Source organism: Lycium barbarum, chromosome 1 (genome assembly GCF_019175385.1).
Source record: "Lycium barbarum isolate Lr01 chromosome 1, ASM1917538v2, whole genome shotgun sequence".
In the NCBI taxonomy this organism is placed as follows: Eukaryota; Viridiplantae; Streptophyta; class Magnoliopsida; order Solanales; family Solanaceae; genus Lycium; species Lycium barbarum.
In genome coordinates, this window is record NC_083337.1 from 169,136,968 (window position 1) to 169,164,921 (window position 27,954).

General features: G+C 33.4%; 3 protein-coding genes across 4 annotated transcripts; 1 reads left to right on the top strand and 2 right to left on the bottom strand.

Moving 5' to 3' along the window:
• Window positions 1-1,949: 1,949 nt before the first annotated feature.
• On the bottom strand, window positions 1,950-6,472 carry LOC132626642 (putative xyloglucan endotransglucosylase/hydrolase protein 1). Its single transcript, XM_060341581.1, has 4 exons — window positions 6,200-6,472; window positions 5,438-5,538; window positions 5,150-5,343; window positions 1,950-2,401 (listed from the first exon to the last, which is right to left on the bottom strand). The coding sequence occupies exons 1-4, from the start codon at window positions 6,396-6,398 to the stop codon at window positions 2,041-2,043; spliced, it is 855 nt and encodes a 284-aa protein (XP_060197564.1). The 5' UTR covers window positions 6,399-6,472; the 3' UTR covers window positions 1,950-2,040.
• An 11,609-nt stretch (window positions 6,473-18,081) lies between these two features.
• Window positions 18,082-19,660, bottom strand: LOC132617935 (putative xyloglucan endotransglucosylase/hydrolase protein 1). The gene is made up of 4 exons (XM_060333003.1): window positions 19,461-19,660; window positions 18,947-19,047; window positions 18,662-18,855; window positions 18,082-18,442 (listed from the first exon to the last, which is right to left on the bottom strand). The coding sequence occupies exons 1-4, from the start codon at window positions 19,645-19,647 to the stop codon at window positions 18,082-18,084; spliced, it is 843 nt and encodes a 280-aa protein (XP_060188986.1). The 5' UTR covers window positions 19,648-19,660.
• Window positions 19,661-23,106: 3,446 nt separating this feature from the next.
• LOC132607176 (protein XRI1-like) lies at window positions 23,107-27,853 on the top strand. Of its 2 annotated transcripts, none has more exons than XM_060321038.1 (9): window positions 23,107-23,433; window positions 24,665-24,720; window positions 24,797-24,931; window positions 25,225-25,364; window positions 25,994-26,057; window positions 26,139-26,241; window positions 26,330-26,370; window positions 26,504-26,587; window positions 27,115-27,853. In XM_060321038.1, the coding sequence occupies exons 1-9, from the start codon at window positions 23,399-23,401 to the stop codon at window positions 27,387-27,389; spliced, it is 933 nt and encodes a 310-aa protein (XP_060177021.1). In that variant the 5' UTR covers window positions 23,107-23,398; the 3' UTR covers window positions 27,390-27,853. The 2 variants fall into 2 exon arrangements, with proteins under 2 accessions (XP_060177021.1, XP_060177013.1); XM_060321030.1 differs by having other exon boundaries at window positions 23,109-23,433; window positions 24,662-24,720.
• The last annotated feature ends 101 nt before the right edge of the window (window positions 27,854-27,954 follow it).

The following is a 27,954-nucleotide window of genomic DNA, read 5'->3' on the forward strand; positions in this document are numbered from 1 at the left end:
AGGAGGAACAATGATGGCTAGGGATAGTGGGAAGAGAAGATATGAAGAAAATAAGAAAGGAAGATCTTCAAAATTTCTAATTTTGTGGGATTTGGTGAATGCTATATATATTTTGTTATAAAATTATTAAAGTGTAATTCTTTCGTTAAATAGATTAATTAATTTTGTCTCTCTAGGGAAAAAATTGTTTAAATTTATTAATTTTTAGATTTTATTACTAGATCATTATACTTTCGAAATTATAATTTCTTACTTAATATTTGTCAGAATTTTAATAATAATTTCCATACCTATGTATGTTCTTATAAAAAATATACTAGTATGGTGGCACCTACTAATGATATCCTTCGTTCGCCTATAAATATTCTCCGCTATCTACCGAAAAGGCCAACGTCTTTCAATTATAGTAGCATTCTCTAGCGTCATTGTGTTGCCCAGTAAAAGGTCACAAATTCTCAATAGTCAAATTAAAGGAAAATTACATATAAGTATTATGTAGAATTTAAACTTGTAATATTGTAATTCGAACTGTGACAATTAATAATCTATTGTAATTCGAACTGTGGCAATTAATAATCTTCGTCAAAGGAATAGGATAATTTTGCTTGTTTCTTAGATTCCTCTTTTTCAATTTAAAAAGAAAATTGAACGTAAAAGCAAGCAGCACACCAAGTTGGACCGAGGGTGTGGTGGAATGTTTAATTCTTTCACTCTTAATTAAATTTTTAGATATTAAATTGGAAATTTGAAACATAAATTTTTTTTTTTTTAAAAGTCAGAATCTGGTAAGTCTGGGTCGTGACTCGTGAACATCTCTGTTTGACTTTGATGTTCAAACATTAATATTTCACAAAAAAAAAAAAAAAAAAAAACCCATTAAAATATTACTGTTTGTGCGAGCCACCATCTTGGCAAGTTGTCTAATAATTGGTACCATCTGTTCTCGTAATAATATATATTAACTTTATGTCGGTATTTCGTCAATACACACATTCGAAACATATAAGAAGGATATTTTGCTTCTCAAAACAATAGAAGCTACTTTTTCTTTTTTTGAGAAAGCTATGTCAAGAATATGTTAATTTGTTGAATGATTTTCCAAAAAAAATAAAATTAGAGTAGATGCTGTAATTTGTTATTATAGAAGCTATCCTAATTTGTTGAAAGAAATCACCTTATAACAAACTACGGTAAGTGATTAGCTACACGATCAGTATATTTTAATTACTTTTATAATTACTTGACCGTAGAAAAAAATAACTTTATATGTGTATAGAGAGGTTAAACCAGTGACGGAAAATTGTTTCATTCCGTTTGATTTCATGTAGATATCCACTAAAATAGAAATACATATGATTTATAATGCTAATTAACTAAGTATTTTGATGAACACATTCTGGGAACCTACGTCTATTATGCCTACAATAACTATAAACCATATGTCGTTGTCTGAAATTCCTCATAACTTACAATTGTTTTTGGTCTAATTTGGGCCTAATCCATGGATAAAGAACTGGGGACATGCAATTATTGTCAGGTTGGTATTGTCAGGTTTGTGCGAGCCACCATCTTGGCAAGTTGTCTAATAATTGGTACCATCTGTTCTCGTAATAATATATATTAACTTTATATCTGTATTTCATCAATACACACATTCGAAACATATAAGAAGGATATTTTGCTTTTCAAAACAATAGAAGCTACTCTATTTTTTTTTTCTTTTTTTGAGAAAGCTATGTCAAGAATATGTTAATTTGTTTAATGATTTTCCAAAAAAAATAAAATTAGAGTAGATGCTGTAATTTGTTATTATAGAAGCCATCCTAATTTGTTGAAATCACTTTATAACAAACTACGGTAAGTGATTAGCTACACGATCAGTACATTTTAACTACTTTTAAAATTACTTGACTGTAGAAAAAAATAACTTTATATGTGTATAGAGAAGCTAAACCCGTAACGGAAAATTGTTTCATTCCGTTTGATTTCATGTAGATATCCACTAAAAGAGAAATACATATGATTTATAATGCTAATTAACTAAGTATTTTGATGAACACATTCTGGGAACCTACCTCTATTATGCCTACAATAACTATAAACCATATGTCGTTGTCTGAAATTCCTCATAACTTGCAATTGTTTTTGGTCTAATTTGGGCCTAATCCATGGATAAAGAACTGGGGACGTGCAATTATTGTCAGGTTGGTAAGGGCAACCAGAAATATCGAAGTCTTGATAGTAAGCTATAAATGGTTCTCTGTTCCAATTAATAGATCCAGCCCAAAGACTTTGTGAATACCATAGACTTCCTTCTATCCACATTGGTTTCGTCGGGAAGTTAATACCTCTGTTCGTGTTGTTCTTGAATGTCCTTACTGGTATGTTGTCCACAAAAAATCTACAAAAATCAAGAAGTCAATAATGTTGCTGGCAGCAACGAAGTAAGTAATTTCAACAAGGTGATTCAAAAATATACTAGAATGCAACATTTATCACTTGTCAAGGGATTCAATATTGTGTACAGATATATATAACAAAAAATATCTTTACCCTTGTTACGTAGTATATATAGTTTTCAACATGAGATTCAATTGAACTACACCGGCAGTTGGTTAGGTGGATACATCAAGTTTCCATTGAAATAGAATTCACACAAAAAAGATTAATTATTATGTGAAACTAAATAGCCAAGCTTGTGAACATGAAGAAATGAGATACCCCCTCTCACTTTATGTGGTGGGGTCATCTGATGGTCAAACTACTTAAGTTTTGGTGTGAATTCGGATATACATGCCCATTCAACACTTTATTTAGTAGTTAAGGCAAATTTATTGGATATCCACCTAAGATAAACTACACCATGTGTGAGAGAAAGAGATGCTACTATTGATGGACCGGTGCTACATCTAGATCTAAAAAACATGAATATGCTTATTGATAAAGTCTTATTTCAGACTAACAACTTGCTTTTGATTTCTATCTGCTATAAAGTTAAAACAATCAGATTCAGTTAAATCATTGTAACAATCATTAATTGGTAACATAATAAAGCTAATTGACATGCTTAATTTTATTAAATTGTATTGATCTCAGTGCAACAACAACAACATATCCAGTGAAATCCCACAATGTGGGGTCTGGGGAGGGTAAAGTGTACGCAGACCTTACCCCTATCTTGGAAGATAGGGAGGCTGTTTCCGAAAAACCCTCGGCTCAAGAGAAAACACAACGAGAAAGGTTAGATAAGCACAAACAGTTCAAAGTATGCAAATGAAACTAAAGAAAGAGAATAAGTTAAGATAGAGCAGTCTGAAAAAAGGAAGCAGTAGCTACCACAGATAAATAAGATAATCGAAGTACAAGAAACAACATATAGTAGCAAGAATCAAAGGGCAATAGCCTATAGATCGAAACAGCGACTACCTACTAGTCTTCTACCCTAATCTGAGTCCTTCATAACCTCATATTTAAAGTCATGTCTTCGGTAAGCTGAAACTGCGCCATGTCCTGTCTCAGCACCTCTCCCTAATATTTTTTCAGCCTATCCCTATCTCTTCTGAAACCATCCATAGCTAACCTCTCACACCTCCGCACTGGGGCATCTGTGCCTCTCTTCCTCACATGCCCAAACCATCTCAGCCTCGCTTCCCTCATCTTCTCCTCCACTAATGCCACTCCAACCTTATTCTGAATATCTTCATTTCTAATCCTATCTCACCTGGTGTGCCCACACATTCATCCCAACATTCTCATTTCCGCAACTTTCATCTTTTGGACGTGAGAGCTCTTGACTACCCAGTATTCTGCCCCGTACAATAAAGTCGGTCTCACAACCACTTTGTAGAACCTGCCTCTAAGTTTTGGTGGCACCTTCTTATCACACAGCACTCCTGAAGTAAGCCTCCATTTCATCCACCCTGCACCAATACGATATGAGACATCATCGTCAATATCCCATTTTTTTGTATAATAGACCCAAGATATTTGAAACTTCCTTTCTTTGGGATGGCCTGGGTACCAAGCCTCACTTCCACGCCAGGCTCATGTGTCACGTCACTAAACTTGCACTCCATGTACTCTGTCTTGGTCCTACTCAACTTGAACCCTTTAGACTCCAGAGTTTGTTTCCAAACCTCCAGCTTAGCGTTCACTCCGCCGCGTAGCTCGTCAATCAAGACTATGTCATCCGCAAATAACATACACTATGGCACCTTACCTTGAATTTGTCGCGTCAAACAATCCATCACTAAGGCAAATAAAAATAGGCTAAGAGCTGACCCTGGTGCAACCCCATCTCCACCGGGAAGTGCTCCGAGTCTCCTCCCACTGTCCTTACCCTGGTCTTGGCTCCCTCATACATGTCCTTGATCGCCCTAATGTACGCTACAGGTACACCTTTGGCCTCCAAGCATCTCCATAAAACCTCTCTTGGCACTTTGTCGTAAGCCTTTTCTAGGTCGATAAAAACCATGTGCAAATCCTTCTTCCTCTTCCTATACTGCTCCACCAGTCTCCTCACAAGATGGATGACTTCTGTAGTCAAGCGCCCCGACATGAATCCGAACTGGTTCTCTGAAATGGACACGTCTCTTCTCACCCTCATCTCTACCACCCTTTCCCACACTTTCATAGTGTGGCTTAGCAGCTTGATCCCTCTATAGTTGTTGCAACTTTGAATATCACCCTTGTTCTTATACAAAGGAACCATCATACTCCACCTCCATTCCTCAGGCATCTTCGCCGTCTTAAAAATAACATTAAACAATCCAGTCAACCACTCCAAACCTGCCCTACCCACACTCTTCCAAAACTCCCCAGGGATCTCGTCAGGCTTGGTAGCTCTTCCCCTGCGCATCCTGCTAATAGCACCCTTAACCTCTTCCACCTTTATACTCCTACAATACCCAAAATCGCGATGCCTCTCAGAGTACTCCAAATAATGTCTATATCTCCTTCCTCGTTCAAGAGTTTATAGAAGTATGACTGCCATCTCCGTCTAATGAGAGCTTCCTCCACCAATACATTGTCATCCTCGTCCTTGACGCACTTTACTTGATCCGGGTCCCGTGATCTCAGTGCATATTACATAAATCTTTATGTTTACAAAGAAAGAAAGAAAAGTAAAACACGAGAAGTTATTGCTTACACTATGCGGTAGGGACTGTAAAGAATTTGATAAGTATGATAATCCTCAGAAGGATCAAAAGGAAGTTGATAAACTTCTTCTCTGCCACCCATATCATTAGCAAATAAATTAGTCTGTAATTTGCCTTCAGTGCCTACAAATTCAAAGTCAATCTCATCGTGACTGACCCCTTGAGCTTGATCATCTGAAATAAGCTGTCATATATAATCATCCACCTTTCAGTTCAAAATTATATATCATATATATGCTCGTAAATAATGTACACCAAGAAAAAGATTATTAACATACGTAGAAAGTTGTAATGACTCCATTGGTCTTCTTGTCTGGTATTTTCATTCTAATTGTAAATAATCCAGATTCATATTGTAATTTGGACCGAAATCCAGCTCCTGCGTCATTAAACAATTGATAATAAAAGTCGTAAATAAAGGTCATTGTATATTTATCCTAGAAAAACGTTAAAAAAAAAACCCAATGTTTAAACAAATGATTTTTTTCATATATTATATATGTGTGTGTCTGTGTGACTTACTAGAATATTTTTTAAAAATGCCACGGACATTACATAATTTCTTCTAAAAAAATGTAAAAAAAAAAAAAACTATCCATTTGCATGGTGGAGGAGAAATTATAATCTAAGGCCAGTTTTGTGATATACATATTAAAAATACTTCCTCTGGTCCAAAATAATTAAGGTCGCATAGATTAAGAAATTCACTTACTCCTAAAAATTTAGATGTGTATTGACTAATATATCTCTAATTAAGAGGGACTTTGAAACCATAACAGGCATTAAATTTGTTCATTGAATTAAGAATGTATCAAGAGTAAAAAAAAAAAATTATGGGGGGGGGGGGAGGGAGGGAGGATGAAATACCTTCTTGATAGACTAAAAAACCTCAATTATTTTGAATCAACTTTTAGAGGCTAAATCCTCAATTATTTTAGACCGGAGGAAGTATTCAAAATCCACTTACTCTAAATTCTGACATCACCAATCCAAATTAAACAAAAGAAAAAATAAAAGGAGGACATAATTTTAAGTTATACCTGAGTTTCTGTCCAAAAGGAGTTGCACTGCAGTACTTTGGTTAAGAAAAGTTATATGATTTTGACCCCATAAAGGATAATAGTTTTGATTAAAATCAACCATGGCATTAATAGGTGCCAGAGCAAAAAACAGCAAAATACAAATAATTATACTCATGAGCCCAAAAGACGCCATCGAGAGAGAAATACAACCTGTCATCAAACTAATGACAATTTTACTGACTGCTAATTAAGTTTTTTTTTTTCTTCCTGTGTTGTGTTCCAAACTCCTGATATTTATATTGTCAATGCATGCTTATTTATGGTAGTACTTAATTATCTATGTGAATGTAATTAATTTGGATTACTTATGGTGAGTAAATTATTAAATTATTGAACTAACCCAAAAGACATAATTAACTTGAGTCTTTTGACCCTTTTTTCCTTATTTGGATGCGTATGATCAGAGTTCCTTATTTGGATGCATATGATCAGAGTTAAATTTATACGTACTTGCCTAATTAGATGTATGATCATGGATTATGATAAAGTTCCTTGAATCGTATGTGTCAGCATGAATACTTGCTTACGTAAACACCTTTTTAGTTCACTTAATTATGACTTATAATAAAATTTCCTGACAATATACCCTTCACTTTTAAATATTGTTTGGATACATACATGACGCATTAATTAGTGTCTGATCTTCTTAATAATTAATCAAATAAAAAGTTTAACTGATGACTCCATACAAAATCCTTTGAGAATCTAGTTACATCCTTTTGCGTGAAAGTTATATGTTCGGTCAAACATTCAAAGACGTTTAAAAGATTAGTTTTTGACCAAGTTTAAATTCAATATTGGATAAAATCTAGTGAAATAAAGAGAGCGGGATGTCAAAATAGAACAAGTACAAGTGTCAATTAGGTTGTTCAACCATTTTGTACAACCAGAATTTTAATTCAAAAAAAAAAAAAACTTTATGCTAATCTATATCTATATCTATATATATATATATAATAAAGCTGGGCAATAAGAGAGTGACGTGGTACCTCTCTAAGGCAGGATTAACATTTATCTTTTTTCTCGGTTTTTTGAGCTTTTTCTCCTTTTTGTGGTCTTAAAAATCTGCAAAAACTATTAAAACTCCTTATTTATCTCTTTCCATTTGTTAGTACTATTTATCTCTTCCTCCCTTTTTTTTTGGAAAAAGGCCAAATATATCCCTGTACTATCGGAAAAGGGCCAAATATACCCTTCGTTATACTTTGAGTCCAATTATACCCCTGCCATTATACTATTAGTTCAATATACCCCTCCTCCGTTAAAGTTGTCCAAGTTGGACATCCAATCCTACGTGACACTAATATTTGATGAGGTGGATGCCACGTGGCATGTCACCTCACCACCACTAACCCATTTTACCCCTCCCTTCTATTTGTGCTTTCACCATTTCCTTCTCCTCCACCTCCACCACCATTGCCACAACTAAGAATTGAGAACTTTGGCACTTACATAAAGACAAAGAACTTGGAAATGAAGAAATTTGGGAATGTGAAGATGCAAAGATTTTAGGACCATGTTCCAAGAATTAAGATTTGGGAGGTACTGTCTAAGATGGTAACGACACTGAAGCGCGCCCTATCAATATTCATCAGATTCGGATTGAGCTTTCAAGGAGCATATTTTATTTTTGAGTGCTAATGGATGGTTCTTCTAAGTATAAGCAGTTGTACACTGTTTTTGTATCAATCATCTCGATCCTTGTTTTTTGCATTGTTTTTTTGTTTGGGCGTTAACTTGCTTTAACAGATGAGTTAGAGGTGAAGAGGATCCCCTTATTTTGTATTTCTTTTTTCTTTTGGAAATTAATGTGACTATTTCTACCTTATCTCATAGCAATAGATCTATCTTATTGATCAGTGCACGGTATATCTTGGTAATTCCATTGACGATGCTAGTTCTTATCATTGTGCCATAAGAATTCTCTGTCTTTACGTGAGTGTCAAAATTCTCAATTCTTAGTTGTGGCAATAGTGGTGGAGGGAAAGGAAATGGTGAAAGAGTAATTAATAGAGGGGAGGGGTAAAATGGGTTAGGGGTGGTAAGGTGGCATCCACCTCATCAAATATTAGTGTCACGCAGGATTGGATGTCCAACTTGGACAACTTTAACGGAAGAGGGTATATTTGAACCAATAGTATAATGGGAGGGGTATATTTGGACTCAAAGTATAACGAAGGGTATATTTGGCCCTTTTACGATAGTACAGGGGTATATTTGGCCCTTTTCCGTTATTTTTTTACCCAACCGTTGTCTTCTTCATATAGTAATTCTTTTCTCAATTAATCTCATTTAATTCCTTCCCAAAAATCACATCCCACATCCCACAAATCACAATCTCTTAATTATACTGCCCAATACTGATCACGTTTCCATCTAAAAATTGCAGAAATTTAAAGGGTTAATTTCTTTCCTTATTAATTCTATTCGTTCCTACTCTACTGAAATCTCTCTATACAAATAACCGTTTCATCCATTATAGATAACTCAAACCAACGTTTCTTTCTATTAGTAAATAAATCCCAAAAGCCTTACCAGTAATCCAAAAGTGTCTTTACCCTCCCTGGTGCAGTGATATAAATAGTGGAAAAAAGGGAGAAGTGCACTAGACCTTCGCTTCAACTCTCTCTCGCTTTCCCGTCTTTCATAGTATTTTATCCTGCTGTTGTTGTTGAATAATGCTTAATTAGATTTTTTTTTTTGTCTGCTGAATGTATAATTGTGTTTAAATACAATAATTATTAATCAGACGATACAATGATTATATTGTATGTTCGTTATGGTTGTTATAGAAATCTGTGTTATTCAATATCTACTGCTATTGCACAATATGGTCATCGGCAAAGAGTTTATGTGTTCGTGCGAGAGATAAAGATAGATGTCTGGCTCTCCAATTTGGTGAACGTTGTATCCTTTTGTAGAGCATCGCTCTTTCTGTTTGGCTTCTTCTTTTGAATTCGTAAATTACTTTTATCTGTTTTATTATCAAAAATGGATTTTTATGTTTTTGAGCAGATCCCAACAAAATTCGCCTAAAAGCTAATTTTATTCATATGTTCTACTGATCTATGCTATGTGTTTCTCTTTTTCCTTTTTAAATTTTGTGATTTCACGTCCAACACTTAAATCCACTGAACAATAGTGCATTAAGTTGCAGTATTTTTTTCATAAAACACATGTATTTATTATGGTTTGATACCGGGAAAGTAAAAAGTGCTAAACATTTTGCACAACAAATTTATTTGGTTTCTCCTTTCGACCAAAAAACATAAAACAAATTTATTCGTTTTGTTTTTTTCCTTTAAATTTTTGTTATCTTTTTTTTTTTCCTTGTGTGGGTAAAGCACGGCTTTGATTAGCTCTCTGAAATTTTACATGTTATTAATGCCACATCAAGTACCTTAAGCGGTCTAGATTAGTTATGAGGAAATCAATGTTTTATTTTATGCAGGGTTTAGTTATTCATGTAGTATTAGTTATTTTACTTTTATCTGCCATAAAATAATACATAAATTTCTCATAACTTATACATGTAATATATGAATAACTTACCTCTTAACCAACTGTCAAACACAATATTACTTATGCGAGATTTAATATCTGCATAACTCGCTTCCAAATCAGCTACCAAACGACCCTAAATTCATAACCACATAACACTATAGGCATATAAGGCTGTTGACTATACTTTCAAGAATAGGTGGACAAAAGGGTGACAAAAATATATTGTCAGCCAGTAAATTTAAAGATTTTTATTTAGGCTTTTCGTTGTGATGCCATCGCAGTTTTTCTATTTTTTATTTTTTTATTATTATATATTTTTACTTCTTTTCCTAAATAAAACATATACTCCTATGTGATCGTCTGATTAGACTTTTCGTTTTTGGAAAGTTAAGCTTTACAACGCAGCTTTCATCAATTTTTTGCAGGAATTTATTTTTGCTTATTTTTAATATTCCAGAACTATGAAAAAGACCCCTTCATAAAATTCGACCGGCAATTTGCAGGATTGTGCTTCGCTGGGGTGGTCTTTAATTTTTGTCCCTCAAATTGGTGGTCTTTAACTTTTACCCTTCGTTAAAAATCCCTTGGTTTCGGGTTCGAACCCCCGTTCAGTCAAAAATTTTAAAAAAATTCGCAAGGTAGAGTTTGAGTTCGCAAGGCCTTAAGACAGAATTTGCATGGCCAGAAATTGCAAAATTTGTAAAATTCTGCCTTGCGAATCCAAACATCTGTCTTGCGATTTTTTTTTTTTAACTTAGCTAGTTCAAACCCACAACCTCGGGTATTAGGCGAAGAGCAAAACTTAAAGACCATCAATTTGGAGGACAAAAATTAAAGACCACCCCAAATGAAGGGCAATCCGCTCAAAAAAATGAAATTCAACAAGTTTTAAAACAAGGCTTTCGCCAAATGTTTGCAGGAATTTACTTTTGTTTATTTTAAATTCCAGAATTATGAAAAGACCACTTCATAAATTCAATAATATTTAACATTTAGACCAAATTTCAACAAGATCAGTATTATAGATTTATTATTTTTGTTTATGACCGCGCGCTCGGGGAAAAATTAACTAGTTTATATATAATGTGAAGTCTTTAGTGGAGAGTAGCATATTTGCTCCATCTAGCAGATCGTAAGTTAAAGTATATTTTTGTGCCAAAAAGTAAATGCTCGGCAAAATAGCGCTGTTTTTAATAGTTCAAACTTTAGAGGCATATTCGCTCCACGCTTAGCTAATGGTGGGAGTATTTTTGTGCCAAAAAATAAATAAAAAAACATCAAACTAATGATATAATTACTCTATTTTCAATACTAGTTCATAGTAGCATTTTTTTTTACCTTTTGACTATAACTATTGGCTACTGATTGACATATTTTTCTGGTTACCATGGCAAAATGATTTATAATTGGGCGCCAAAAAAGTTAGTACATTTGTGTCGTTTTCCTTAACAAAAAGGGTCATTTGCACTTTTATCACTATTTTGTGCTGGTACTTAATTTTTTAGCCTTCAAATGGGCTGGTCTTTAATTTTTTTTCCTTCAAAATTGAAAGAAAAAACAATACTTTTACCGGAATTTGTTTTGGGAAGTGCAAAAGCTTTAATTTTTCGGAAACCAACATCATTGCCGTTTGATTGATAAACAAAACAGCTAAATTTCATTTTACACAAATGAATAGTTTAATTTACAAAAATATACTTAATAATTATGAGTATCACCAGTTACATGCTTGCCTGCCAACTCATGTTTTGTAGTGCGTTCTGCTATCTGTACAGAATAAAACATGCCAGAGTATAAACATATATTATAAAAGTAATATAAGACAAACAAATCAGAATACCTTGTCAGAAGCAGATAAAATTATCTCACTCAGAAGAATGATACAACTTGTATAGGGGGTGAAGAATGATACAATTTGTATAGGGGGTTTCTCAATTTTTTGATCCTCTTCAATTTCAGGTGATAATTTTATGAATGATAACTCAATTTTCATTTTATTATACTAAAATTATTAAAATATTCTTGTAAAAACAAGTCATTCAATTTTGATATGAGTCTCATAAAAAAGTCACCAAACTATTTTGAGAAAATAAATAAGTTTCCCTCTAAACTTGTCCAGAAAACTCAGTTTCACACTACAACTTTATGAGCGTTTATTTACCCACTTATTCTTGTTTGAAGTGGAATAAATATCACCCTAAGATTATTATACTAGTCTCATGATGAGAGGTGCATTACACACGCGCCACGTCACTACCATGCCAGCACACGTCACTGCCATACAACACCACATCAGAGCCTCATCTAAAATTATCTAAATTTTGATTTTTGTCTATTCAAAGTCAAATCTGTCTCTTCCACCAATAAATCTTGAAGAAGATATTGAAACAACCAAAAATAAGTGTCACTTGCACACTGTAAAGAAACTAAATTGAAAGAAACAAAAAATTATCGAACAGGGAGAAATAACTCATCCGTCGTGCCCTAGCAAGGCGCACTTAAATCATAATCGGTGACAGAAATAACGGGAAAGAATTCTGCACTATAATACTTTGACATTTTTATTTTTAAACAATTAATCCCTAAAAATCATGACAAAGAAGATGAGGATAGAGGAGCGGCTTTGATTCTTATTTATTGCTTCCTCCGGATAAAAAAAAGTGTTCACTTTTTTTTTTTTTTTTTTCAAAAAAGGTGTTCACTTATTAAATCAACAAACAATTAACCTTATCTTTCCAAATTTGTCCCAATTAAGTGTTATGTGATAAAATCTCAATGTCTATTTAAATAGGGGTAATTTAGTCAATTTACATTTTTTTTCTTGGAGTGAGTAGTTTTTTAAGGGGTGTGCAAATGACTAAGTGAACTCTTTTTTTGATCCGGATGGAGTATTTATTTATTGTATAATAGAGACATCAGTGGGGCCCACCCTTTTTTAAAAAAAATTTACGCGTTTTTTTTTTCCATATCAGAATTTGAGGTGGTATTTATTCCACTTCAAGCAAGAATAGCGGGTAAATAAACGCCCGTAAAGTTATAGTGTGAAACTGAGTTTTCCGGACAAATTTAAGGGGAACTAATGTAACGCAACTAACTTTTTGCCATCCTTCCGTGCATCATTATCATTAATCACTATTATACAATCACAACCGTTAAATATTACCAGCACCACCATCAGTTATCACCGATAATTATTTCCACTAAACTAACATTAGAAACCATTATTAATATCATTGCCGCCAAGGCACCAATCACCCTTACAATTACCTATACTCCCAACCACCAAAATCACCATCCAAACCCGTCACTAGGGGTGTACATGGATCGGATTGGTTCGGATTTTTCAAATACCAAACCAAACCAATTGTGTCTGGTTTTTAAATTGACAAACCAAACCAAACCAATAAAATTCAGATTTTCTGACCTCGTTTTTTTTTTCGGTTTTCTCGGGTTTTTCGATTTTTTTTTCCAAAAAAAATCCATACAAAATATAACTTTTACTTCAAATATTTCTTTAGTCCTAGGAATATACAACTATATAATTAAGGTGTTTCTTAAGAAAATAACAAAAATGTGAAATGTGTGATGGCATTGTAATAAAATATTCAACAAAAAAGATAATGAAATAGTATAAAATAAATTTATCTAATTAATAAGGCATAATGAAAATGATCATCATATAAAAATACTAAATCATGCTAAAATAAGTACGGCTAGTAAGTATTAATTACAGGATAAATAAAAAAGAAATTAAGTTATGTCATTTCATTATCTAAATTAACAATGCAAACCTAAAGAATAGATATATATCCACATTATTATCATCCCTAGTGTTAGGATTGAATTACTTTTGTTAGCATTAATATTGATTTGGTTTTGACTTTCTTTGAGTTGCTAACATCTATGAGCTATAAATCTTATTGGAACATTCAAACTTTTAAGTCCAAATTACTTGAAATAATATGTTAAAAGACAAAAATTATGAAAAAACTTAAGAGATATTAATAAATTACACTATAAGTTTATGTATAAAATATTTTAAAATTTTATATACATGTAATGTCGGGTTGGTTTGGTTCGGTTTGACTTTTTTTAGTTAAAACCAAATCAAACCAATTATGACCGGGTTTTTTTTCCAACACCAAATCACTAGTCGGGTTTTTTTCTCGATTTGATTCGAATATCGGTTTGATGCGGTTTGTCGGTTTACTTTGTAAACCCCTACCCGTCACTATGATCATCCACTACCAGCAATCACATTGTCATCTACTACCACCATTACAACCACCTCCATCTACCACTACCACCGATTGCCACTATTCCACCTCCGCCATCACGCAACAATTACTGCCAAGAATCATCGTTGGTAGTTTTGCTGCACAGCAATCGCCTCCAACTACATCCTCACAACCTAATATTTTATGTATATAATATTTTATTTTATTTAAAATTTATGTATATTATTAAAAAAACAAATTAAAAGATATGTTAGACAAAAAAAAAATTAATATTCATATCTAAATACAACAAATTAAAATTTAAATATATTGCTTAGATTTAATAAATTTAGAGGACTACATTTGTTAAAGAATTAAATGAGAAGGAACATAATTGTACCCCTAAACTTAAAGAACTACCTTATTAACTAAACTAAGGCGAAACAAAACGAAAGAAGGGGAGAAATCAAGAGCGTCTCTAGCATAAGGTCATTTTTTTGCGCGGATTGCCCTTCTTTTGGGGTGGTCTTTAAATTTTGCCCTTCAAATTTATGGTCTTTAAATTTTGTCCCTCATATTTATGGTCTTTAAGTTTTACCCTTTGCTTGGAAAGGTGGGCGAATACATGAAGTTCTGGGTTCGAACCCCCGCTCAGGCATAAAATAAAAAAATAATTTCGCAAGGCAGGACTAGGGAGTGTATGCCGGATCCAGCATACAATCTTTAAGGAAAAGCTAAAGTTATGCCGGATCCGGCATAACTAAAAGTCTGCCCCATAAGGCAGAATTTTTCCTAACACATAGTTTAGTTATGCATTATGGGGCAGAATTTTAGTTAAGGCATAACAAAAGTATGCCCCATAAGGCAAGAACTTTTCTTAAGGCATAGACTTTGCCTTAAGGAAAAAAGTTCCGCCTTATGGGCATACTTTTAGTTATGTCTTGAGGGCACACTTTTTAGTTAAGGCATAACTAAAAGTTTACCTTGAAAAGTTTAGTTAAACACAACGAAAAGTCTGCCCCCTCCGGCAGACTTCTAGTTAAACACAACTAAAAGTCTGCCGGAGGGGGCATAGCAAAATTTAAACTTTGCCTTATAAGACAAACTTTTAGTTATGCCTTAAGGAAAACTTACGTCGGGCATACTTTTAGTTATGTTTTATGGGGCACATTTTTAGTCAAGGCATTACTAAAAGTTTACCTTGAAAAGTTAAAAAAAAAATACGTATATATGCTTCAAGGCAAAGTCTGCCCCCTCCGGCAGACTTTTAGTTAAACATGACTAAAAGTTTGTCGAAGGGGGCATAGCGAAATTTAAACTCTGCTTTGCAAATTTTTTTAAAATTTTGACTGAGCGGGGGTTCGAACCAGGAACCTATGGGTTTTAGCCGAAGGGCAAAATTTAAAGACCACAAATATGAGGGGCAAAATTTAAATACCACCCCAAAAAAAGGGCAATTCGCAAAAGGTCACTAAGGCACATGGCTTAGGCCCATAATTATGGGGGCCCATTTTTACTTATTGATTCGCAGAATTGCCCTTCTTTTGGGGTGGTCTTAAAATTTTGCCCCTCATATTTGCGGTCTTTAAATTTTGCCCCACATATTTGTGGTCTTTAAGTTTTGCCCTTAGCTTGGATACCTAAGGTTCTAGGTTCAGGCATAAAATAAAAAAATAATTTCGCAAGGCAAGGCTGAAGGGAGTGTATGTCGGATCCGGCATAAAGTCCTTAAGGAAAAACTAAAGTTATGCCGGAGGGGGCATAACTTTTCCTCAAGGCATAGTTTTAGTTATGCCTTATGGGGCAAAACTTTTCCATAAAGAACAATGCCTTATGGGGCAGATTTTTAATTAAGGCATAACCAAAAGTATGCCTCATAAGGCAGAATTTTTCCTTAAGGCAAACTTTTAGTGTTGCCTTAATGAAAAGTTCCGCCTTATGGGGCATACTTTTAGTTAAGGCATAACTAAAAGTATGCCGCATAAGACGGAACTTTTCCTTAAGATATAATTAAAAGTTTGTCTTGAAAAGTAAAAAAAAATAAAATATATGTCTCAAAGCAAAGTCTGCCCCCTCCGGCATAAGTTTAGTGTTTCCTTAAGGATTGTATGCCGGATCCGGCATAAAGTCCTTAAGGAAAAACTAAAGTTATGCCGGAAGGGGCATAACTTTTCCTCAAGGCATAGTTTTAGTTATGTCTTATGGGGCAAAACTTTTCCATAAGGAACTATGCCTTAGGGCAGACTTTTAATTAAGGCATTACTAAAAGTATGCCTCATGAGGCAGAATTTTTCCTTAAGGCAAACTTTTAGTGTTGCCTTAATGAAAAGTTCCGCCTGCATACTTTTAGTTATATTTTATGGGGCACACTTTTAGTTAAGGCATAACTAAAAGTATGCCCCATAAGGCGGAACTTTTCCTTAAGGCATAATTAAAAGTTTGCCTTGAAAAGTAAAAAAAAATAAAATATATGTCTCAAAGCAAAATCTGCCCCTTCCGGCATAACTTTAGTTTTTCCTTAAGGATTGTATGCCGGATCCGGCATACACTCCCCCCAGCCCTGCCTTGCGAAATTATTTTTTTATTTTATGCCTGAGCGGGGGTTCAAACCCAGAATCTCAGGTATCCAAGCGAAGGGCAAAACTTAAAGAACACAAATATGGGGGGCAAAATTTAAAGACCACCCCAAAAGAAGGGCAATCCGTGCAAAAAAATGCATATTTATTACCATGTTAATTTTTTCTAATTTGGGTATTTTTTAAGAAAAAATTCAAAGCTGTTGGCATAAAAATGGAATGACAACTTTTTTTTTTCATGAGATTATTGATATTGAGTTACGGAGCCCCCTTTTTTTACTATGAATATATTGTTGTCAGTTTTTCATTCTCGGAGTAATTTGTTTTTCATTTCTCTGAGTAATTTTAAAGAAAAATTCAAATTACTAACATAAAAAAGGATTATAAGAAAACTAAATAACATAACATCTCAAAAGGCTAGAAAATAAATAAGTTTTACACAAATATACGTATAGGTTTTATTTACTTTAGGTCTCGTATTAGAGTTTGGTCTTAGGCCACAAATATTATTGAGATGCCTTTGCGAGAAATGTTGGAGACAGAGAGTGATGGCCCCAGCAAATAACGAACTTTGAGGACCACTAATGGAGACATATAAATCTAATAAATTGCTTCACCCACACAAAATATGTTGTTTAATGGTTCAAATTTGTGGTTAAACTTTGTCAGTCATGAAACTGTCAGAAAATTGGCTTTGTTTTTATCACTTCTATTACAAAATGGTAAATCAGTATTCAGCATAGGCGGGTGTTGTATGAAGGTACCTTCGGGTTAAACTACACACATAATGTTGTCAAAAGAAAAGTTAATCCTGGTTGTACTCTGTGATATTCAGTTATTGATTTTCTCTATTTTATTAGTAATGTTCTCCAGAGTACTATTTTTCTGTCTTCATAATTGGATGATTGATGATAGATAGAAATGGTCTGTTACTCTGTTATCATTAATCCTTTAATTTCTTGAAGTTGTAATTTGTAATTGTTGTGTAATGGTACTGTGCACCTGCTAACTTCGCCTAGTGACACAACTTTATGTCTCTTCTATATATTCTGTATGTATCATGCGTGATTTTATATGTCTCACTTTTTCTGCATTTATTTTTTGGCTTTCAACCCTATTAATAGATTTAAAGATTAATGATTCTCTCATGAAGAATGAGATCTGTTCAAGTGAATCTTTTTACATGTTGAAGAGGTGGTTCAAACGTCAATATTTGTTATAATAAAGAGTCTAGAATTGAACGGGTTCATTGTTCTCTTTGATGAAACCATACAACGAGATATGAGATTGACAATGTGGGAAAACTTTTCTTGAAGATAGTGAATTTTTTTTGTAAGCTTAGCTATTTTTTCTAGTAATTTTAAGTGACAATAAATTAGTTGAGGTGCAGTCCTCAAACAGGGGTATCCGAACTCTATGGACTGGTGTAACTGAAAATAAGATGTGTATGCGTACAGAGAAGTTAAACTTGTAAATAGAAATTTTCATGTATAGATCCACTTAAAAACGATTTCTAATGCTAGTTAATTTTGAAATTAATTAACTAAGCATTATGAGGAGCACATTCTGGGAACTTAGCTCCATTACGCCTACAATAATTATAAATCATATGTTGGTGCCTGAAATTCCTCATAAGCTGCAACTGATTAGGGTCTAATTTGTGCCTGTTCCATGGATTCAGAACTGGAGACTTGCAATCACTGCCTAGTTGGTGAGGACAGCCAGAAATATCGAAGTCTTGATAGTAAGCTATAAATGGTTCTTCGTTCCAATTTATAGCTCCAGCCCAAACACTTTGTGAATACCATATGCTTGCTTCTATCCACATTGGCCTTGTTGGGAAGTTGATACCTTTCATTTTGTTGTTCTCGAATGACCTTACTGGTATGTTGTCCACAAAAAACCTACAAAACAAAGTACATGTATGAAGCAATTTTCAGCATGATTCTACTTTACTTTGACGATAAAAAACAATCGAATAGGCTCTCCATTCATAATTTGCACTTGCATTTTCCTCTTCAAATTTTGTGACAAATCACACACATATGTTAATATTATTTATATTATTTTAGAATATCGATATTAAAAAAAAAAAAAGTGAAATGTGAGAAGTTATTGCTTACACTATGCGGTAGGGACTGTAAAGAATTTGATAAGTATGATAATCCTCTGAAGGATCAAAGGGAAGCTGGTAGACTTCTTCTCTGCCACCCATATCGTTAGCAAACAAATTGGTCTGCAAATTTCCTTCAGTGCCTACAAATTCAAAGTCAATCTCATCATGATTGACCCCTCGAGCTTGATCATCTGAAATTAGCTGTCATAAATAATCATCCACTTTTCAGTTCAAAAATTATATATCATATATATACTCGTTAATATACACCAAGAAAAAAATATTAACGTACGTAGAAAGTTGTGATAACTCCATTGGTTTTCTTGTTTGGTATCTTCATCCTCATTGTAAATAATCCAGACTCATATTGTAATTTGGAACGAAATCCAGCTCCTGCATCATTATATTAGACATTTGATAATAAAAATAATAAATAAAGGTCATTATATATTTTTCGTACAAAAATGTTCAAAAAAGATCCCAATGTTCAAATTACTACACTTAATTCAAGTGTAAAATTAATGCTGATCATGTATATGTGACTTATTAGAGTATTTTAAATGGACATGGCATACTTATTTCTTGTAATAAATGTTAAAAAAATAACAAGAGTATCCATTTGCATGGTGGAGATTTAAATTAGTGATAAATCTAAGGCGAATTTTGTAGGAATAATTGAATTAATTATTTATATATATATATATATATATATATATATATATATATATATAATATTCAAAACCAACTGACTCTAAACTTCGAATTAAACACAAGAAATAAAAGGTGGACACAATTTTGAGCTATACCTGAGTTTCTATCCAAAAGGAGTTGCACCTCAGTACTTTGATTAAGAAAAGTTATATGATTTTGACCCCAAAAAGGAGAATAGTTTTGATTAAAATCAACTAAAGCATCAATTGGTGACACAGTAAAAAGCAGCAAAAGACTAATGAATCCAAAAGAAGCCATCGAGAGAGAAATACAACTTGTCATCAAACCAATGTCAATTTTACTGACTACTAATAAATTTATATTTTCCTGAGTTCCAAACTCTTGATATTTATATTGCCAATATATGGTAATACTTATCTATGTGAATGTAATTAATTTGGATTACTTATTTTGAGTAAATGATCAAACTGTTGAACTAACCCAAAAGAAATACTTAAATAACTTTGAGTCTTTTGGCCCTTCTTTTTCTTAATTGGATGTATATGATCATAGTTAAATTAACTAGTTACTTGCTTAATTGGATATATGGTCAAGGATTATGATTAAGTTCCTTGAATCGTGTTTGTGGAGCATGAATACTTGCTTACGTAAACACCTATTTAGTTCATTTTTAGAAATAATTTGGATACATACATGAAGCATTAATTAGTTTCTCATCTTCTTAATTAAATAGAATGTTTAACTGATCACTCCATACATAATTCTATAGAATCTAGAAACTCCCTTTTGCGAAGTGCTATGTTCGGTCAACCGTAAAATATGTTTAAAATATTAGTTTTTATCAAGCTCATATATCTGGATTATATCTAGTAGAACAGAAAGAACGGGATGTAAAGATAGAACAAACACAAATGTCAATTAAGCTATTTGGCTATTATCTTTTTTATAACATGATTTTTGAATTTAGCAAAAGAAATATATGCTAAGTTACAAGTTCGGTAGTGTAGAGGATCATATCTACTCCATTTTGCTAATCATAAAGTGCATTTTTTGTGCCAAAGAGCAAACAAGCAGCATAATTGCTCCATTATTAATAGATTAGAGACATATTCGCTCCACTTGACTAACCGATAAGAGTATATATTTGTACCTAAAAGCAAACAATTGACATAATTATTCTATTCCCAATAATCATGAATAATGTTTTACCCTTTTGAGTTTTGACTACAGCTTTTGGCTACCAATTTAGAATATTGTTCCTGAACGATACGATTTGGTGTAAAAAGTTGTATATTTATGTTATATTTCCTGAAAAGAAATCCTCACCTGTTTATAATTAACTAAAAAAAGGCACAAATTAGCTTGAAAAAAATACCGGTACTCCTACTGGGCTTTGCTTTTTGGGAAGTGCAAAACCTTGGTTTTCCAGAAACCAAAACCATTGCTCTTTTATTTCATAAAAAAAGAATAGCTGTTTTATTTTACAAAATTAACGAATATTTTCATTTTCAACTTAGAAAAAAGAAAAAGAAAAAGAAAAAAAGATTTGATGAGTTTCACAAGTTACATGCTAGCCTGCTAACTCATGTTTTATAGTGCGTTATGTTCTCTGTAGAGAATAAAACATGCCAGAGTCTCCGCCATCCAGCTTCTACTATTATAAAAATAATTAGATAAGACAAACAAAAGTTAATACATTGTCAGAAGCATAAAGAATTATCTCACTCTCAATCTCCAAATGGATTATACAATTTGTTAAAGTAATATCACAAATGCTTACTCAACTTTTATATTATTACTTTAAAATAATTAAACAAATCATTTAACTTCATTTAAGTATGATAGAAACTCACAAATTAGTTTTGATAATAAAAAGTAACTCAATTATGACTAAATATCATACAAAGTCACTAGATCATAGAATCCAAACATCTATATTGATAAAGTTACCTGATACCTGTGTTGATAGAAGTAACACGTACTCCGTAAAATTAGGCTGAGTGCACGCAAGGTGACTCAGACACCACGACTACAACAACAACATACCTTCCGATAGACCCTCGGCTCAACAAAAAGCAATTCAAATCAATCTAGCAAAAGAAATAACAAAAGTCACTCAAATAATTTAATGACATTTTATAATATCTAACACGAGTGATTTTTTACTGTAAAAAATATTTAGTGACTTTAACAGAATAAAGTGTTAAGTTGGATGATGGGGAAGATTGTAGTGACAAGACCTCAATTGTTGTTGTCCTTTAACTATGATCGCGCACTTTCTACATGTAATACAGTTTTTTTTTTTTTGGTGTGAAATTTCCGGGATTTGCAGAAATTGATTGAATTCCTTTTCAAATAGACTTAAGGCTCCATTTATCTACACCTTTTCCCCGGATTTATTTACACTCAACATAACGTAAGTATGAATTCGAGTAGCTTTCAGATCACTGAATCTATTGTTCTTTTTTAAAAAAAAATTAACCATTTAATAGATTTTTATAGATCTGATTTTGAATATATATAGTTCTGACATTATTAAAAGCTATATTTTTGCGAAAATAACTTTTCACTACCATTTCACCCGCAAACATTACTAGTCATTATTATACTAGCAGAGTCTTCATGCATTACCACAATCACCACTAATAACTAGTGATAAATCATTACCCCTAACCATCTATATACAATCACCATTGTTAGCTACTGCTATCACTGCTCTCAACCATCATTGTTATCCACTCCACCCACTGCCTCCATCTTTACAACAGTCACCACACAAGGACGCATGAGAGAAGGATAAACCAAACTCTTAGTGGTCATTGTCTTATCACGCCAATTCACATTCACAATCATAACCATCACTGTCAACTATTAGCGTTGCTGCTTCTACCACGTAACCATTACCACCAACCATCACGGCCAAATGCCACTATCTAAATTTTATATGTATTAATTTTTTAATAAAGATAATTATAAGATTCAGATGTTAGATAAAAGAATTTATTTTAACCATTCAGTATTCATAATTAAATACAACACATTCAATTCCACTCATCTTAATCTTAAAAATAAACAAACAGTCCATAAAAGTGCTTATAGATTTAATAAATCTAAAGAACCACATATGTTAAAGAATAAAATAATTTAATGAGAAGGAACATAAATGATAAATGTACCCCAAAAATTAAAGGACCACGTTATTAAATAAACTCACGCAGTCACGCGAAACAAAACGAAAGATAGGGAGAGATGTTGGCGACAGAGAGTGATGGCCCCCACTAGCAAATAACGGATTTTAAGGGCCACTATATACTCTCTCTCTATGTAATGGACATCCTTTACCAAAATATTTATACATAAAAAAAATGGGCTAAAAATACTTATAAACTATTCAAAAATAGATTAAATTTATTCTCCATCAGATTTTCTGTTAAAAAAATATCCTCACTTTATGTTTTTTCTCAAATAACAGACTTTGAGGGCCATTATATACTCTTTATAATGGAGCACATAAATGCCTTTAAATTATTTACTCCCTCTGTATCAATTTATGTGATGCAGTTTGACTGACTATGAAATTTAAGAAATATTAAAAGAAATGTCTGAATTTTGTAGTCTAAAATAAGTTAAAGTTATTTTTGTGGTTAAAAGTAAAATGTAAAATTAAATTATTGTCAAATTTATCCTCTGTTATGTTTTCTGCTAAAGAAACGTCGTGATCCTTAGTTTTTTTCCTCAAATAACGGAGTTTGATGGCCACTATATACTCTCTGTAATGTAATGGACGCATCCTTTGAAAAAATATTTATATATGGAGACTTGCAAGACGCAATGACTCCCAACATATACATCTGCTAGTAAAAAACTAAAGTAAATTGTTACACCCACTCAAAAAAACTGTACGCAGTACGCCAAGGGGAACGGGGAAAAGCATTATTTTGTGGTTATCTAAGACAGACCAGTCAGTCACTTGTTGGCACTCTTTTCCACATACCCATCATTCTCAACATTTTTACTCTTTATTTACTCCTTTTTCTTTTTCATCCATTTTTAAGTTGAGGGGTTAACTGGGATGCCTGATGTACCCATGGATTTCGATACTAACAGGTAGTATCTTTTTTGTTGATTTTAGTATGTGTTTTTGTTGAGACCCAAGTGAATATATTTGGGTTGTTGTTGCTTAAATAGAGCAGCAACATGGTCAGTGATGACTGATGATTCATATGGTTTATCCTTACTTGCTTGGGATTGAGGCATTGTTTTTTTTATTTTCCATCCGTCATTCGGTACCCGCATTGTCCCCAACTAAATTCGGATTCATGCCGGTAGTCCCACATTATGGGCAAAACACTCCCTAACAATAACAATAGTGACTCCGTACCAAGGGTCTCGAACTCGAGACCTCTTGATTAAGTATAGAGTAGTACCCGCCATTACACCACAACCCTCGTTAGTGTTGTTGTATGAATATATGGAGTTATTGTTTGTTTGATGGTGCAGTTTTTTTTTTTTTGGGGGGGGTGTGTGGGGTGGGGGGGTTTTCTTTGAGCCCCAGAAGAATATGTTGGGTTATTGCTTAAGGAGAGCAACATGGTCAGTTATGATTTGTATAGTTGACTCCAACTTGTTTAGGATCGAGGCATTTTAGTTGTTGTATTATGAATATATTGGGTTAATGTTTGTTTGATGGTTCAGTTCTGTAGTGTTCAACTTTGTCTGTCGTGAAAATGCTCAAAAATTGAATTGTTTTTATCCTTCTATTATAATGGTAAATCAGTAATCAGCATAGGCGGGTGTTGTAGGCATGGTTTTGGGTTAATCTTTTCAAAAGAAAAGTTAATCCTGGTTGTACTTTGTGATATTCTGTTATTGATTTTTTCTACATTCTATTATTCAATGTTGTTCTCCTTAGTACTTTTTGATAATGTGTCTTCATTGGATGATAGATAGAAATGGTCTGCTATCATGTTTCCTTATATTTTATTGTAGTTGTAACTGTCTATATATTGTGTAATGGCTAATTTATTCTAGTGACTCAATTTTATGTTTCTTCCCTATTCTGTATGTATCACGGGTGATTGTGTCTCAAGCATTTTCTGTTTCCCACTCTATGGACCAATAAGCGTATGCGAATTTCAACCCTGTTAGTAGATATAAAGATTACTGATCATCAAGAATGAGATTTGTTAGATATAAAGATTACTGATCATCAAGAATGAGATTTGTTCAAGTGAAATTTTTTACATGTTGAAGAGGTAGTCAGAACGTCTATATTTGTTATAATAACAAGTTTTGAATTGAACGGCTTCATTGTTTTCTTTTGATGAAAATGTAGCAGCGAGATGTGGGATTGGACGTGTGGGGAAACTTTTCTTGAAGACTGCGAGAACTTTGGTACGTTTAGCTGCTTTTCCATAGTAAATTTAAGTGAAAAAAGATAGTTGAGTGGAGTCATTCATATGTTAAACAGGGCTGCAGCCTCAAACAGACGTATCCGAATCTCTATGGACTGGTGTAACTGAAAATAAGGAAGACATTTCCTACATGTTTGATGATGAGAAAACACCAGTTAAGGACTGTGGTGACTTGACTTTCAATGTCAAGGGTAAAGGATCTAAATATAGCAATTACTTTCTTCTAGTACAATCAGACCTCTCTATAACTGCCATCCTCTATAACAACATTTCACTATAACAACCATCCTCTATAACAAAATTTCACTATAACAGTCATCTATGGAACCGATCTTTCATGTTATGTTATATTGTATGTTCTCTATAACAACATTTCGCTATAGCAACCAAAAAATATCGGAACAAACAACGTTGTTATAGAGAGGTCTGACTGTACTCAGCATAGTTAAAGCATCTTAACAAGATTTAAGTGCTTTGATCCCAGATGTTACAAACAAGGAATTGAAGCAGTGCAGAGAATCTGGTAAAGTGGTAAAAAGACGCCGAGTGCTACAATTTGACGCCGAGATCCTGGATAATCCTGGTTCAAATGAAGAGCTTGCATTAACTTTCTTAAAATCAAAGGTTACTACTACCTTCTGCCATGTATTTTGAGATGTCTAGCAAAGCACACTTCTAATTAGGGGGTGTCAAATGGGCGGGTTCGGTCGAATTTGGGCTGGTCAAAATGGGATTAACCCGCGCAAAATTACTTGGGCTAAAAGGAGGGTCATAACCCAACCCACCCAATTTATTACTAAGTTTTAATTTCTTTGTTTGTTCTTTTATGTAATTGTTTAAGTACCTAATAAAAAAAATCTTCTTATTTATTATGGCTATATATAACATATCAAACCAAAAACAATGTCTTTTTGAAAATATCTGACAAAGTTTCTGTGTTATCTGTCCAATTTTTAGATTGTCTGAAATGGGTTGGAACAAAATGGGTTGAGCTAATATCAAACTTGAATGAGTTGGGCAAGTTATATTTTCATGGGCTAATGTTGCCATGCCTATGTGAAACCCAGTTAAGAGTGTCGTTAAGCCAACAGATCAGTAGTGGAATTCAGTATGTAAGGAAACCTCATGTGACAATGCACCTTTTTGGTTCTGCTTCATTTTACATGTTTATGTCACTAGGTAAGGCAGAAAAAGTATATGAGGTAGAAACTATTTTTATAAAAGGGACTTTACATGGAAGTTGGATAATGCAGGAGAGGAATGCATATTTTGAAGAAGCTATATGCGAGGTGTCAAATTGGTTATCCGAATGTACAGGTCAATCTGTGCAACATTATTCTTAACTTATATCTGCTTAAAGTTTATCAAATTTGTTATTGATAGAATATGTTTTTCTAGATGATGCAACGTCATCGGCTCATGAAGGCTTGGATGAGTCATCTGAAGAATGGCTCACTGATTGCTTTAATGATCCTGAGTTGCAGATTGGTTCCGAGGATATGTAACTTTTCATCCTTAGCCTTCTGTGCTCATAACGACTTTTAGTTATGCCCTGTGTGCTCAGCTCTAACACATACTTAGTTTAACAGGAACACATCTGGAGTATCCGATGTTCAAGCGGACACAATGGGTAGACATCTCTCTTTTCTTTGAGTGATCTCTTTCGTTCTGTTCTATATTTTTCATATGCTGGTGTTCTTGTCTTCCTGTTCACGTTATTCTAGTTTAATATTTTATTGATGTCAGCTTCTTATCTGTTTCAGAGGTTGTCAATTCCCCGCCAGAATGCGAGATAACTATGGTTAAAAGCAGTCCTGCTCGTACTTGTGGAAACATTGTTATCAAAGGTTAGTACTTTATCTATAATTACACTTTGTCGGTTGGTTGCTAATTAGAGTTATGCATGTATTAATAATGCAAGATTAGTTATGTAGGGTTTAGTTAGTCATGTATTAGTTTTATGTTCTACCTTGCATAAATAATACATAGATTCCCCCATAACTTATACATGTAATTAGCTATGCGGGATTGTAAACTGGTAACCAAACACCTTACTTGGTGTGCTGAATTTTATACATAACAACTAAAGTACTATCAAACTTGGTACTAATTTATGCTATTTTAATACATGAAGAACTTACTTTTTTACCAGCAACCAAACGACTCCTTAGTACTCTATTCATGGTTAAACTTATTAAATCATCGAGTCTCAAATAGCTGAAAATTGATTACATTGAGAAGAAATCCCCTTGTTATAATATTCTCAATAGTATGGGCAGGTCAGTGTTATTTTTTCTTTTCGCTTCATTTATATTGCATGAAATCACATGGTAAACGCTACTGAGCTCCTATTATTAACTGACTATGCACTCAGGTAGGAATTCACACATTCAAACTCCTGAACAAGGTGCGTCTTCTGTAGTGTACCCGTTTGGATTTATCAAACCCTGCAGCGTTCGAGGAGACATGACTTTAAAAGAGATTAACAAAAAGATACACACTCCGCCACCATCTAAATCAAAGCAAAGGAATCAAGATCCACCTTGTTATCCCACATCAGCTTTTTCCGGGAAGCCTGTCATTGGCAAGACGAAAATTCACATAGAGGGCGGAAGGGGCAGCATTACAATCATGAGAACTAAAGGGTGATTTTTTGAAATGTTTTATCTTTTTTTGACAAACTTTAGCATGGCATTGCTCCAAATTCCCTTGAAAGAGCAATTTCATGGTAGTGTTTGGATCTTTGGCACATAAGTTGATTTGTGAATTAGTCTTTATTAGGGAGAAAATGGGGAGACTTGCTAGTGGATCAGTCTCCCATTATTTTGGGATCTCCATGTATATTTTGGGTAATTAGATGAATGACTTATTTATTTTGATTAAGTAGCAAATTCTTAGCGCAATTCTTAGCGCTCAAACTCTTAAAGAGGTGTTGCCTAATCAATTAGGCCAATATATATTTTTTGTATACTTATCCCTGGGCTATGCAATGAGCTTTAAATGAAGAAGTGAGAATTCATATAGCAGATCTCAACTATTTGAGACTGCTACGTAGTTGTTGTTGTTGTTGTTATCCCTCATCCAATGTAAGCGTAATATCACAGGATTCTTCACATGCAATGTCAATGGATTTTGTTAACAAATTACATAACTGGGATTGTTATGTCAGTATTTATCTTTTTATGCATGGCCATTGGGAGAATGAAATTTAAGT